General features: G+C 42.6%; 1 protein-coding gene across 4 annotated transcripts in view; it reads left to right on the top strand.

The window, feature by feature from the left end:
• The first annotated feature begins 3,464 nt into the window (after positions 1-3,464).
• The window catches only part of usp22 (ubiquitin specific peptidase 22), a 37,930-nt gene continuing 26,247 nt past the window's right edge, over positions 3,465-15,147 (top strand). For 2 of the 4 annotated variants that reach the window (XM_046368765.1, XM_046368764.1), the window contains exon 1: positions 3,465-4,215. In XM_046368765.1, coding sequence (XP_046224721.1) covers positions 4,096-4,215 — 120 coding nt within the window. In that variant the 5' untranslated portion in view covers positions 3,465-4,095. The remainder of the gene's footprint in view (positions 4,216-15,147) is intronic. The other 2 variants (XM_046368767.1, XM_046368766.1) reach the window with 2 other exon arrangements.

Here is a 15,147-nt window from a genome sequence, read left to right as displayed (position 1 = left end):
CTGAATGCATAGTGCCAACTGTAAAGGTTGGTGAAGGAGGAATAATGGTCTGGGGCTGTTTTTCATGGTTACAGTGAAGAGAGATCTTAATGCCACAGCATACAATGACATTCTAGACAATTCTGTACTTCCAACTTTGTGGCAACAATTTAGTGAAGGCCCTTTCCTGTTTCACCATGACAGTGCCCCTGTGCACAAAACGAGGTCCACACAGAAATGGTTTGTCGAGATTGATGTGGAAGAACTTGACTGGCCTGCACAGAGCCCTGACCTCAACCCCATAGAACACCTTTGGGATGAATTGGAACACAGACTGCGAGCCAGGCCTAATCGACCAACATTGGTGCCCTTTGGAGGCTGTTATAGCAGCAAAGGGGGACCAACTTTAACACATTGCTTTATTCTTTATTTTGGTGTTTCTAAAATGACAAGTATGCTACTTGAAGTTCTGTGTGTGTACTTGAAATCTCATTGTTTGTTTTCTATGAGTATATTGTTGCCATTTGTCATTATTATTCCATCACTTTAGTAGTGTTTAGTATTGAACGTTGTGTAAGTATTCTTACACATATGAAATCTGTATACTGTATGATACGGCTAAGAATAAAGTAATCTACTCTTTAACACTTTAAATGTTAGGGGTGGACCTCATCGGACCCTTCACGAAATCCAGGAATGGCAACATCTGGTGTCTGACGGCAATACCCATTAAGGTCAGTAAAGGAAGAGACTGCTTAAACCTAAATTCCCTTATGTAACCCATTTTAAAGGGTCATACGAGGAACCTAATACATTCCAATAGGGGCCAAATAAAGAGTGGGGATTGAGAAAATGAGGACTCTTAGCCTAGCAAGTCTATTACCTGTAGAATGAGCAATATTTCCATTATTTCAGCACCATCATTGCTGATACACCGTATAGAACTAATCCTGAAATGGAGTGAAGGAGAATCATCTCATCTATCCTTTTTCTCCTCTGTGTGATCTGTTCATCTCCAAGGCTTATTCAGGTTTGAAACTGTGCTCCCTCCTGAGGGGTGTCTCTCACCCCTTACATTCTCTCCATACATCTTTTTAGAGTTCTTGCTCCTCCTATCTCTTCCTCTCCATGGTGATGTCATGCGTAGTACTCTACATAATATTTAACATAAACAGCCATGATAGGTCCTGTCGGTCTGGCGACTTGGTGTTTTGATACAACCAAAAACATCCACTGCAGACAGCACAGGTTACTTCAGTCAATATTCGCTACAAATCACATGCAATAACTTCATATTTTTACCTTTTGAAACATATTTGGCATTTGGATTAGAATGGGTCAAATAAAAATAGTGGTTGCTTTTAAACAATTTAAGTCTAATATATTTCAATATACATATGCTGAAGTTTTTTATACATTTTTTTAAACGTTTTCTCAAATCCAACATTGGAAGTATGATAGATTATGAAAATTGTAACATTTGGCCAATTTGCCTGTCTGGACACTTGTACTAACTACAGTGCCTTCGGAATGTATTCAGACCCCTTCCTTTTCCACATTGTAGTTATGTTACAGCCTTATTTTAAAACGGAATAAAAAAATGTCCTCAAATCTACACAATATCACATAATGACAAAGCGAAAACAGGTTTTTAGAAATGTTTGCTAATTTGTATTAAAAACATACCTTATTTACTTAAGTATGCAAACCCTTTGCTATGAGACTTGAAATTGAGCTCAGGTGCATCCTGTTTCCATTGATTATCCTTGATGTTTCTACAACTTGATTGGAGTCCACCTGTGCTAAATTCAATTGATTGGACATGATTTGGAAAGGCTGTCTATATAAAGTCCCACATTTGACAGTGAATGTCAGAGCAAAAACCAAGCCATTAGGTCGAAGTAATTGTCCGTAGAGCTCCGAGCCAGGATTGTGATGAGGCACAGATCTGGGGAAGGGTACCAAAAGATTTCTGCAGCATTGACGGTCCCCAAGAACACAGTGGCATCCATCATTCTTAAATGGGAGAAGTTTGGAACCAACAAGACTCTTCCAAGACTCTTCCTAGAGCTGGCCGCTCTGAGCAATTGGGGAGATAGGGAGCCTTGGTCAGGGAATTGACCAAGAAATCGATGGTAACTCTGACAGAGCTCCAGAGTTCCTCGGTGGCATTGGAAGAACCTTCCAGAAGGACAACCATATCTGCAGCACCACCAATCAGGCCAGACAGAAGCGTCATATAGCTGCTGTCGTTCTAGCGAGACAAGAGCCTCCACTTGTTGGTGTCAGGCCAGACAGAAGCCACTCCTCAGTAAAAGGCACATGACAGCCCTTTTAGAGTTTGTCTAAAGGCTCTCTGACCATGAGAAACAAGATTCTCTGGTCTGATGAAACCAATATTTAACTCTTTGGCTTGAATGCCAAGCGTCACATCTGGAGGAAACCTGGCACCATCCCTACGGTGAAACATGGTGGTAGCAACATTGTTTGTGGTGATTTTTATCCAGCGACTGGGAGACCAGTCAGGATCGAGGGAAAGATGAACGGCGCAAAGTTGAGATCCTTAATGAAAACCTACTCCAGAGCACTCAGGACCTTCGACTGGGGCAAAGGCTCACATTCCAACAGGACAACAGCCCTAAGCAAACAGCCTAGACAACTCCAGGAGTGGCTTTGGGACAAGTCTCTGAATGTCCTTGTGTCCCAGCCAGAGCCCGTACTTGAACCTGATTGAACATCCCTGGAGAGACATGAAGAAAGCTGTACAGTGACACTCCCCATCCAACCTGACAGAACTAGAGACAATCTGCAGAGAAGAGTGGGAGAAACTCTCCAAATACAGATGTGCCAAGCTTGTAGCGTCATACCTAAAAGACTTGAGGCTGTAATGGCTGCTAAAGCAAAGTACTGAGTAAAAGGTATGAATACTTATATAAATGTTGTTGCTTTGTCATCATGGGGTATTGTGTGTAGATTGGTGAGAAACTATGTCATTGATTTTAGAAGTAAATGTGGAAAGTCGAGGGGTCTGAATACTTTCCTAATGCACAGTATGTTGACAACCCAATGTCATGCCTTTACACCAAACATGTGTTCTGGACGTGAATGCGTTTAAATATGGAAGATGGAACTGTATATTTTAGTCACAAATAAAAGGGATAGTTAAATATATATTTGGTACAGTCAGTGTGATGTATTTAATGTATTTGCCACCAGTGCTTTTATGTAGCCAGTGGGAATCGCTTGACGGGCGGATGTGGTTTGTAATAAAGAATTGAGCCAATCAGTTTCCGCATAGGGGCAGGACATCATAGGGACACACCAAGGAGGAGAGTCGATTAAGCTGCACCGGGCGCCCATTTACCGGGTGAAAAGTGATTTGCATTAATTTTAGAACTTAGCTTTCTCACGGTCACGAGACAGTTGCCCCGTTTTGGCCGGTGAGGAAGTAGGCTCAAACTCTGCTCTTCGGTTAAGCACGCGGAGCAGAGTATGATTCGGTGTTTTCACCTGCCTAAGTGGTTGCTTTTCATAGGGACGCATTATCTGCCTTACCAATTAAAACGAGTTTGAAAATTCGACATATTTCATGGAAAATATAACGAGACAACATTGACAGAGCGGCGCAAATTACTGTTCGATTTGAGCAGGTCGTGCACGGTTCCGCCCCGTGCATCGTAATATAATCCTCTCAATCAAAACCAGGTACCTCCTTTCCATTGGTCAGTAGAGGTATGAATGAGGTGGGGCTTGCCGCAAAGCTCGCGGTGTTCTGTTGAAATTCCATTGCCGACCATTAAAACAACGGACTAACAATTTACCGAAGTGGAGACAACGAGAAATAAGACAAAATGTTGGATTTAATTGCAGAAGAAATGTTAACATTCGGAAATAGGATTACTTAAGGATTGCATTGAAGTGGACTGCATTTCCCTCTGGTTTTGCCGTGGCTAGCTAAACTCTCAAGCTAGCCTAATCGGAACAATCGGTAGCTAACCAGCCAGCTATCTAACGTAGCTAGCTAACTACAGTAACTAGACTTGTGTTATATGTAGTAGGACAAGGACGGTGCACGTTTCATCGCTAAAAATACGCAAAACGAATGTTGTTTCTGTCATGAGTCCAGCCGGGTGCCCCCATGTGAACGGTTTCAAAGTGGATAACTGGAAACAGAATCTACGGGTTATTTACCAATGCTTTGTGTGGAGTGGATCTGCCGAAACCAGGAAACGCAAGGTAAAATGTTTAAACGCTAACGTTAGCTGACTAGCTCAGAACATGCTGCAGCAAACCCGCTCCTCAAGCGAACTGCCCTCGACGTCTCACAGGCTAGCTGTCTCACATCACTATGTCTAAGTACCAAGTCACACAGGAAGAGGCAGCTCATACAAGTGTGTGACAGACCCTGGTTAGTCAATTAGCTATCGTAAACGTTAGACCTAACTAGTGATATTTGCTACGGGTTACCACCATAACACGTATCAAACGTTGGCTCTGTAACGTTAACTAACCACAGTACACATTTTCAGGCATGTCTGTTTCTCTCGGCTTGGGCAGGTGCAGTTTTGGACAGGATATTGACACTGGTGTGTGTGTGTGTTAGAGACCTTTAACATACTACCTAACCTCTTACGTCTCATGCATCACACAATCATGTGTGCCTGTCAGCAGTCCCTACTCTGTTTACGGTGCTTGCATCCCCAGCTAGATACTTTCCAGGCGGACAAGCAATGTATCTCGTAGGCTACACAGAAAATAAGTACATCTCAGCAATCTGCATGCTTCTTGAATAATGTGAACACAGTACTTGGGTTATTTCATCCAAGTGTACAATTCCTTTGCTAGCTCTACTTTTCCGTGTGCCATCTGCGCTCGTCACCGGCCGCCCCCGCGCAACGGTACAGACAGACAAAATACGATTATCTTATGTTCCTTATGAGTCAAGTACAGTCGGATCTGGGGATATTATATAACTAACGTAGTTAGCGATTGTAAAAAATATATATTACATGTGTGTCCATATCATGATAATTTAACCGATGCATCCATTGGCTACAGGCAAAGTAGGAGAGAATCACCAAATATTTTTTTCACCAATTTATTTTCAGACAGTTTTTGGAGATCGTCTCTCAAAGCATATTCGGCTAGTCTGCATTAGAATTCTCGTGCAGTACAGTCTGTGTCCACGCAATGCGTCATATAGCTGCTGTCGTTCTAGCGAGACAAGAGCCTCCACTTGTTGGTGTCATTGTGTTGGTAGGCAGTGCATCGCCTACCATCTCCTCCGTTCACACACATTTTCAAAGGTTAGGGCGTCTTAAACCCACTAAGCGTTTTGCCTGAGTTCATCAAGTGATACTGAGAGGCTGCAGTGAAGGATTCACACAAGCAGGAAGCCTGCAATATGTATTCTTGAGACCCAATCCACATATCATGTGTGTGGTTGGACTAACCCCAGGAGTTTGCATACCTTAGCCCTCATGTAACAGTATTGTCTGTTCAGTGAAAGCGATGTAGATGCAGCAGGGGTGCAGGGCTCTCTACACTGAACTTTTTTTATAAGGAGCACGTGTACGCCTAAAGTTGAAAAATGTAGTTGCACACACACATTTAGGAGCACAATGGAAAATATTTGAGGTAATGAAGCTAGAATCCTTGTCTGTTTCCCCCCCAGGCCTCTGTCTCTGTGGGTTCAAGGGTTTATTGGTGTCCTGTGTACAGTGTAGCTTCCATCCAAATGGTTTCAACAAGAGGTTGACCGATTATGATTTTTCAACACCAATACCAATTATTGGAGGACCAAAAAAAAAAAGATTAATCGGCCGATAATAATAAAACATAATATGTATATGTGTATGTGTGTATGTGTATATGTGTATATGTGTATATGTGTATATGTGTATGTATGTGTGTATATATGTGTGTATATGTGTGTATATGTGTATGTATGTGTATATATATATGTGTGTATATGTATGTGTGTATATGTATGTGTGTATATGTATGTGTGTATATGTATGTGTGTATATGTATGTGTGTATATGTATGTGTGTATATGTATGTGTGTATATATGTATGTGTGTATATGTATGTGTGTATATGTATGTGTGTATGTGTGTATGTGTATGTGTGTATATGTATGTGTGTATATGTATGTGTGTATATGTATGTGTGTATATGTATGTGTGTATATGTATGTGTGTATATGTATGTGTGTATATGTATGTGTGTATATGTATGTGTGTATATGTATGTGTGTATATGTATGTGTGTATATGTATGTGTGTATATGTATGTGTGTATATGTATGTGTGTATATGTATGTGTGTATATGTATGTGTGTATATGTATGTGTGTATATGTATGTGTGTATATGTATGTGTGTATATATGTATGTGTGTATATGTATGTGTGTATATGTATGTGTGTATATGTATGTGTGTATATGTATGTGTGTATATGTATGTGTGTATATGTATGTGTGTATATGTATGTGTGTATATGTATGTGTGTATATGTGTGTGTATATGTATGTGTGTATATGTATGTGTGTATATGTATGTGTGTGTGTGTGTGTATATGTGTGTGTGTGTGTGTATATGTGTGTGTGTGTGTATATATGTGTGTGTGTGTGTGTATATATATGTGTGTGTGTGTGTGTATATATATGTGTGTGTGTGTGTGTATATATATGTGTGTGTGTGTGTATATATATATGTGTGTGTGTGTGTGTATATATATATGTGTGTGTGTGTGTGTGTATGTATTTGTAATAATGACTATTACAACAATACTTAATGAACACTTATATTAAGTTAAAATAATACATCAATAAAATCAATTTAGCCTCAAGTAAATAATGAAACATGTTCAATTTGGTTTAAATAATGCAAAAACAGTGTTGGAGAAGAAAGTAAACGTGCAATATGTGCCATGTAAGAAAGCTAACGTTTCAGTTCCTTGCTCAGAATATGAGAACATATGAAAGCTGGTGGTTCCTTTTAACACGAGTCTTCAATATTCCCAGGTAAGTTTTTTCTTTTCTTTTTTTCTTTTTTTTTTCTCTCCTACTGTATTATTGACTATGTTTTGTTCATTCCATGTGTAACTGTTGTATGTGTCGAACTGCTATGCTTTATCTTGGCCAGGTCGCAGTTGCAAATGAGAACTTGTTCTCAACTAGCCTACCTGGTTAAATAACGGTTAAAAAAAACCTGTTATTATGTAGTTATAATAGGAATTTAGGACTATTTCTCTCTACCATTTGTATTACATTAACCTTTGACTATTGGATGTTCTTACAGGCACTTTAGTATTGCCAGTGTATCAGTATAGCTTCCGCCCCTCTCCTTGCTCCTCCCTGGGCTCGAACCAGCAGCACAACGACAATTAGCGCGCGCTAACTAGCTAGCCATTTGACTTCGGTTACACAAGCCTCATCTCGGGAGTTGATAGGCTTGAAATCATAAACAGCACAATGCTTGACGCACAACGAAGAGCTGCTGGAAAACGCACGAAAGTGCTGTTTGAATGAATGGGATATCCATAACCATGTGTAGTTAACTAGTGATTATGATTGATTTTTTTTAACTTACCTTGGCTTATTGCATTCGCGTAACAGGCAGTCTCCTTGTGGAGTGCAACAAGAGAGAGGCAGGTCGTTATTGCGTTGGACATATTAACTGTAAGGTTGCAAGATTGGATCCCCCGGGCTGACAAGGTGAAAATCTGTCATTCTGCCCCTGAAAAAGGCAGTTAACCCACTGTTCCTAGGCCGTCATTGAAAATAACAATGTGTTCTTAACTGACTTGCCTAGTTAAATAAAGATTAAATTTAAAAAATCAGGGACCAAAAATACTAATTTCCGATTGTTATGAAAACGTGAAATCGGCCCTAATTAATTGGCCATTCCGATTTTAAATCGGTCGACCTCTAGTTTCAACATTGTAACCGTTTCATCTCAGGGCCTTCAGCTTGCTCACCGCAACACACACACTGTAGCCAGTGTTTTGTAAGGTAAATGGTAACCATCTCACTATCTAAAAACATCATGAACAATTTTGTCCTTTGAGTCCTCATCACTGGTTGTTTGAGTTGGGGATGGGCATGGGAACGGACGTCAACTCTAGATGTATTAAAAAAATTAAATGCTGTGATGCTATTTAGTGGAATGTGCTTGGTGGCTTGTCCCAGGATGAAAATAAAATAGTCTTGACTGTTCGAGGCACAAACAGATCTTCTCCCTGTCGGATCACTAAACAATGGTGTCTGTTTCTCGTATCGAAGTTAATGACTGAGTACAGAATGCATGCATCCTACAAATAGAATGTCTGAGTTCAGAGAGTGTTGTCCTATCCGAATAAGTGCTTCAACCAGTACCATGTGGCAGCTGTGAGCAGTCTACTGCACCCCCCCTAACCAGCCATGTAGCCTACCTACTCTGCTGCTTTTCTCCATCTGTTCTTTCTCCATCAGTTTTAATATGTTACTTAGCCGTGATGGCGAGCTAGAGTGTGCAGACAGGGATGGGGTTGGAGCTGCTTGCAGCGTGAGCCCAGTGGATGTGTATCTCCTGTAAGAACAAGCAGGCCAGTCTGACTTTTCTGTCACGCTGCCTCTGAGTGCCACTGCCATAGATGAAAAAGAGGGCACAGTGAGTCATCCTTACCCTCTCTCCCTTGTACCGCGAATTGGCGTATATGTTTTATGTAATTTTATAAACTATGTCGGGGGCAGTTTTTTTAAATTTTGTCTTTAAAAAATATATTTATTTTTTTACATCTCGTAGGCTGCAAATTGTTGGTTTGATAACAAAAAATCCTGTTAAGTCATGTTACTTGGCTAGCAAGCTAACCACATGGGACCGTGGCTATGCACACATTTGGATGGCACAGAAAACGGGATAGAGAACCTACTCAGATGCTTCAAAGGTAGGATACATATGCCTAGTGTATTTCAAAGATAAATCTGAGTCAAATCAATCTCTTGTTCTGGTGTTAAATTGTTTGGTGCCTACCTTTTGGTGTCTATGTGAACTAGAATGACTGCTGTGTGTGTGAGGGAGAAAGCGAGCGAGAGATCGTAGGCTGTTTAAAGTTGTCTGAAGAGTAGGCTAAAGATGGTTTCATATTTTATTTCCCTGCCCCAATGAAAATGTAGCTGATTTATGCATTTATATTCCTTATGACATTCCTCCTGCCCAATCACAGGTAGCCTTCGGATATGAGTAAATCAGCTATTTTCAGCAATAGCCTTTTCTCTTATACAGAGAAAATGTGAAGTTAAATTCATTGTGTTGTGTTGTATTAAGGACATGTGTGAATACCAGGGAAAGACTTTAGTGCAGCACACATGCAGAATGTATGGAAAACAGGCATCTGGGGCAGGGCAACCCCTGTGATATTTGGCCTGATATCACTTTGTTAGTAAAATGTTGGTATAGTGACAACCTCACCCTGATAATAGGCCATTTTTCTTGTAGTTTAACAACAAATATATATATATTGTTGTGTGTTTCTGTGCTAAACCATCAGTTAGCATCCCTGCTTTCTAGTTGTTTGACTCCACGCCACCCCATCTTGCGTTAGGCCGGGAATCTATATTTAACCATGTGTGGCATGGTAATCTCAACCCACCTATCCACTGGGTGGTGGTGTGTTATGGGGAGACCTGTGTCCAGAGCTGTCAATGACCAGGCTTGGTGTGTTTAATCAGGGCTCACGCAGCGATCTGGGGTTCTGGAATGGCAGCGACAGACTGATTATCTATTGTTTTTTTCTCACCCCCCTTTCTGTCAAGTTCTTTCTTTCTCCTTCAGCTCTCCTTTCACACCCCCCCACCATGCAGTCACCCCTGCTCCATGGATACCTCAATTAGGGTTAGCGGAGTGAGTGATGCAGGGATGAGGAGAAAACAAACGGATCGACCATCTGGGCTGGACATCCTAATGAGCAGTTGATTGTATCATCAGTCTGTTTAAACGCCTCATTTCTTTCCTGAGAGAGAACAGACTCACAGAGGTGACATGGCACCCAGGTCGTGTTCACTAAGGCACACCGTAGCCAAACCCTTTGAAACAGAAATGTATGAAAATAACTGCAGGTATTACCTCCCTGTATCACCTTTTCAAACCTGTTCCATGCCTCAACCTCGTCATTCTCTTATGATACTGGCAGTGCCCACCTCCTAAAGCCTATGAAGGCTGCTCCATTGAAGCAGTTGTTTTGAACGCACCTTGGTGTTGTCCTCATCACCGCCTTTGACCAGCCACTCTATGCCCCATTAACCTTCAATTTCGCTCGCATGAAATTTTTCAGGCACATGGGACTTTTGAGCGAACTGATTGTTGAGGAAAGCCTAGTGCCTAATACCTATGGTCAAAATCATCACTGTAATTCGACCATGTGTCCCTCCCACCTAACTCTTTCTCTAGAGAAACCTTCAAATCTAAGTTTATTTGTCACGTACAGGTGCAGTGAAATACTTGTCATACTAGCTCCAACAGTGTAGGAGAATGTCTAGCAAATGCAACACAAATAATAAAAACATTTAAAAAAATGTCAGATTCCAGAATGTAAATGTATGTGTGTGTATACAGGATATAATTTGGAAAATAAAATATGTACAGTAGTAGGTATATTGGTGACTGATGTCCAGACATAAAAAAAATCATACAATGTGATTTTTCTGGATTTTTTTTCTCATTTTGTCTGTCATAGTTGAAGTGTACCTATGATGAAAATGACAGGCCTCTCTCATCTTTATAAGTGGGAGAACTTGCACAATTGGTGGCTGACTAAATCCTTTTTTGCCCCACTGTACCTAAAAAATATTGAGTACTGCGTAACATATCTGAATACTTGTTAATGTGATATTTCTGTTTTTTTTTTTTTTTTTTTTTTCTCAAACCTGTTTTTGCTTTCTCATTATGGGGTATTGTGTGTAGATTGATTGGGGGGTATGTGTATATACAAAGGTATGTGGAAACCCCTTCAAATGAGTGGATTTGGCTATTTCAGCCACACCTGTTTCTGACAGGTGTATAAAATTGAGCACACAGCCATGCAATCTCCAAAGACAAATATTGGCAGGTTGATGGATTATCTTGGCAGGGGAGAAATGCTCACTGACAGGGATGTAAAATACATTTGTGCACAATATTTGGGAGAAAAAGTTTTTGTATGAATGGAACATTTCTGGAATCTTTCATTTCAGCTCATGAAACATGGGACCAACACTTTACGTGTTAAGGTCATCATTTTTGTTCAGTATATTACCTCTGAGCTATAGCCAAAGAATAGGTATTCCATTTTTGTTCAGTATACTACCTCTGAGCTATAGCCAAAGAATAGGTATTCCATTTTTGTTCAGTATACTACCTCTGAGCTATAGCCAAAGAATAGGTATTCCATTTTTGTTCAGTATACTACCTCTGAGCTATAGCCAAAGAATAGGTATTCCATTTTTGTTCAGTATACTACCTCTGAGCTATAGCCAAAGAATAGGTATTCCATTTTTGTTTACTTTAGATTTCGGATGAAGATGGATTCTTCTCAGTAAAGTTTATTGAGAGAAGGAACTGAGGGTTAGCAAATGCTCAAGCGCAAACCAACTATGCTGCATGGCCTTTGGCTTCCAAGGGTCTATCCCCTGTTCTCTCAACTCCATTTATCCCTCTCTTCTCTCTTTCTCGCTTTCTCTTCCCCATCTCTCGGGCACATCTTATTGCTTTCTATCCCATCATGCCTTGCACTTCACAGCCATGCTGGCTCACAGCAGCAAGCTCGCCTCATCTGCATGCGTTTGAACTGTCACTATTCATCCTCTGCTGCCACGTCCTCCCCCTCTTTCTCTCTCTAGGTCCCTCGCTCTCTCTTTCTCTTCTCTCCAATTGACCCTCCATATTTCACATTATCCCTCTGCAGCAGTATGCCTTCCATTCCATATACCCAACTCGTCACAATGAATTCAGGGTATGGTGGCCCTAGCCGTCAGTTCTGTGTAAGATGTTCTAGCCCAGTTTTCCCCGTCTGTCTGTCTCTCGGTCCGAGCAGGACCATAAGTAACAGTCTTTGTTGGTCAGTACACTGAGGATCTCTCCATCGGCCTGCTGCTCGCCTGTTATGTTTGTGTAGTTGGCACTGTCGCACTTCCTCTGACTAGCCCCCTTTCCATCTCACTGCATCATGCTCCATCACCAACACAGAGCAGCCCTTCTCTCACTCCGGCCCAGCCAAAGTCTGATGTCATCCCGGAAGAAGACCAATCAACATTCTTAGGCCACTCACTCTTGTCCAGTTCCACTTCCACAGTCACCCTCAGGATCTAGGTGTGTGTGTGTGTGTTCAACTAAAAAGATTCAGCATGAATGGGTTTGTATCGTGTGTTTGATGTATCAGTGTATAGCGAGCCAGCAGCAGTCTTGTAAGAGGAAGCTGCTCTGTCTTTAGCCCTCTTTATTAGATGATCTGGTCAGGGGGCACCGCTGCGATGGATACACCTCCTTATAGGATATTAACACCAACAGAAAAGGGTGTTGACAACACTGCCATACTCTGGCTTTGTGTTCAGTACGGTGTGTAACTTTGAAAATCGGAGGAAACTGTACTGCGCTGAACGGCCAGTTGATTATGGTACGCTTTACTTTTTCAAATTGGGTAATAATACAGTTGCTTTGTCAAACAGCGCGTGCGTTACTTTCACAATCCTATCTCTACCGGGTGAGTGTTTCTGTGATTTGGCCGGTTTCCTCAGTTTTCAAGCTAGCAGAGAAATGCCATGACAGCTGACGTCCATAAAAATGTATAGAGGGTGCACCACTGATCTTTGCCATTGATCACTTCTGTGATAGCAAAGCCCATAGAGCTTTCCTGTGTAGTGGGAAGTGTGCCCTCTATACATCTCTATGGGTCTGTGTTAGAGATGTTAACCGCCTAAAATACGTTTGACTGGTCATGTTTATCGGGCTAGGTTCATTTTAGCTTTATGTAGCTAGTTTGCATAACGTGTGTACTCGTTATTCGTCATGCATCTTATTTATCACACACGCACAGCATACAGAGAACCTGTTGTGAGGAGCGGAATTGCCCATCACCTCAGACTGCACGAGAGCAGGCCCTCAAAGCTGGTACTGGAAGTGAAACGTGCTTTTATAAGCCCAGTCATTGTGCAAGAATGAACACACAATTGCATTTAGAATTGTTAACTGTTTTGATGGCCATGATCTTTAAAAAGGGCAATTAAAAATTTTATTTATTTAAAAAAAAAAGTTTTTTAATTTTATATCTCAACTGGTAATTAAAGCGTGCCTGCCATTGGAGTGCGTAGGCTATAGTCAACTATACGAAAGCTATCAGCCACCACTTTATCATGTGACCTTGAGGCTGTATTGTTTGAAACCTGAACATTTGACTTCAAATAGTGAGAAATGTCTTCTTAACTTGCTTCAAAGTAACAAATCCAACCATTAAAAATGTAGAGGCTTTAAAGACTTCCTCATGCCATTTTAACCAGCATTTCTTTCTTGGAGTGTGAATATGTATTTTACCTTTTTATTTAACCTTTTATCTAGGCAAGTCGATTAAGAACAAATTCTTATTCATAATGACGGCCTACACCAGCCAGACCCGGACACTGCTGGGCCAATTGTGCGCCGCCCTAATGGACTCCCAATCACGGCTGGTTGTGATACAGCCTGGATTCGAACCAGGGAGTCTGTAGTGATGCCTCAAGCACTGAGATGCAGTGGCTTAGACCGCTGCACCACTCAGGAGACCAAGAAAAGAGAAAATGGGAGAGGGACAGAGGATGGGGAATGCAGATGGCTGAAGTGAAGAGCACGATGAGAGGAACAGACGGAAAGGAAGAAAGAAGAGGGGGAGTGAACAGTGGAGGAGAGATCTCAAAGGATGTGTGAGGACAAGCTGTGAGTCTGGGACAGACCGAGGGAGAGGGAGGCTGAGAGCAGCTGTACTGCAGTGCAGAACACTGTGTGTGTGTGTCAGACTAGGGGTGTGTGTATTTCCTCTATTTTATGAAGATAACCTGATCCTAGGTCTTTGGCTGGATTATATTACTCAAACAAAAAAATGAGGAGGAATGTATTGTTCTTCCAGTCATTTTGCAGATTCCACATCCTGTGTTCTACCTCTCACGTCTTGCTGCTTTTACTCCCCTTTGCTCCCGCCTCCTATTTCTACATCCCCCGCTCCCCTTTTCTCCCGCCCTCTCTTTCTACATCCCCTGCTCCCCTTTGCTCCCGCCCTCTCTTTCTACATCCCCTGCTCCCCTTTGTTTCCGCCCTCTCTTTCTACATCCCCCGCTCCCCTTTGCTCCCGCCCCCTATTTCTACATCCCCCGCTCCCCTTTGCTCCTGCCCTCGCTTTCTACATCGCCCGCTCCCCTTTGCTCCCGCCCCCTCTTTCTACATCACCCGCTCCCCTTTGCTCCCGCCCCCTCTTTCTACATCAGCCGCTCCCCTTTGCTCCCGCCCTCTCTTTCTACATCACCCGCTCCCCTTTGCTCCCGCCCTCTCTTTCTAAAACCCCCGCTCCCCTTTGCTCCCGCCCTCTCTTTCCACATCCCCCGCTCCCCTTTGCTCCCTCCCTCTCTTTCTACATAACTGCTCTACTTTGCTCCCGTCCTCTCTTTCTACATCCCCCGCTCCCCTTTGCTCCCGTCCTCTCTTTCTACATCCCCCGTTCCCCTTTGCTCCCGTCCCCTCTTTCTACATCCCCCGCTCCCCTTTGCTCCCGTCCTCTCTTTCTACATCCCCCGCTCTACCTTGCTCCCGTCCCCTCTTTCTACATCCCCCGCTCCCCTTTGCTCCCGTCCTCTCTTTCTACATCCCCCGCTCCCCTTTGCTCCCGTCCTCTCTTTCTACATCCCCCGCTCCCCTTTGCTCCCGTCCTCTCTTTCTACATCCCCCGCTCCCCTTTGCTCCCGTCCTCTCTTTCTACATCCCCCGCTCCCCTTTGCTCCCGTCCTCTCTTTCTACATCCCCCGCTCCCCTTTGCTCCCGACCTCTCTTCATCCCCCGCTCCCCTTTGCTCCCGTCCTCTCTTTCTACATCCCTGCTCCCCTTTGCTCCCGTCCTCTCTTTCTACATCCCTGCTCCCCTTTGCTCCCGTCCTCTCTTTCTACATCCCTGCTCCCCTTTGCTCCCGACC

Source organism: Oncorhynchus gorbuscha, linkage group LG11, assembly GCF_021184085.1.
Source record: "Oncorhynchus gorbuscha isolate QuinsamMale2020 ecotype Even-year linkage group LG11, OgorEven_v1.0, whole genome shotgun sequence".
Taxonomy (NCBI): Eukaryota; Metazoa; Chordata; class Actinopteri; order Salmoniformes; family Salmonidae; genus Oncorhynchus; species Oncorhynchus gorbuscha.
The sequence above is the reverse complement of the archived record's forward strand: the minus strand, read 5'-3'. Positions and strand labels throughout refer to the sequence as shown.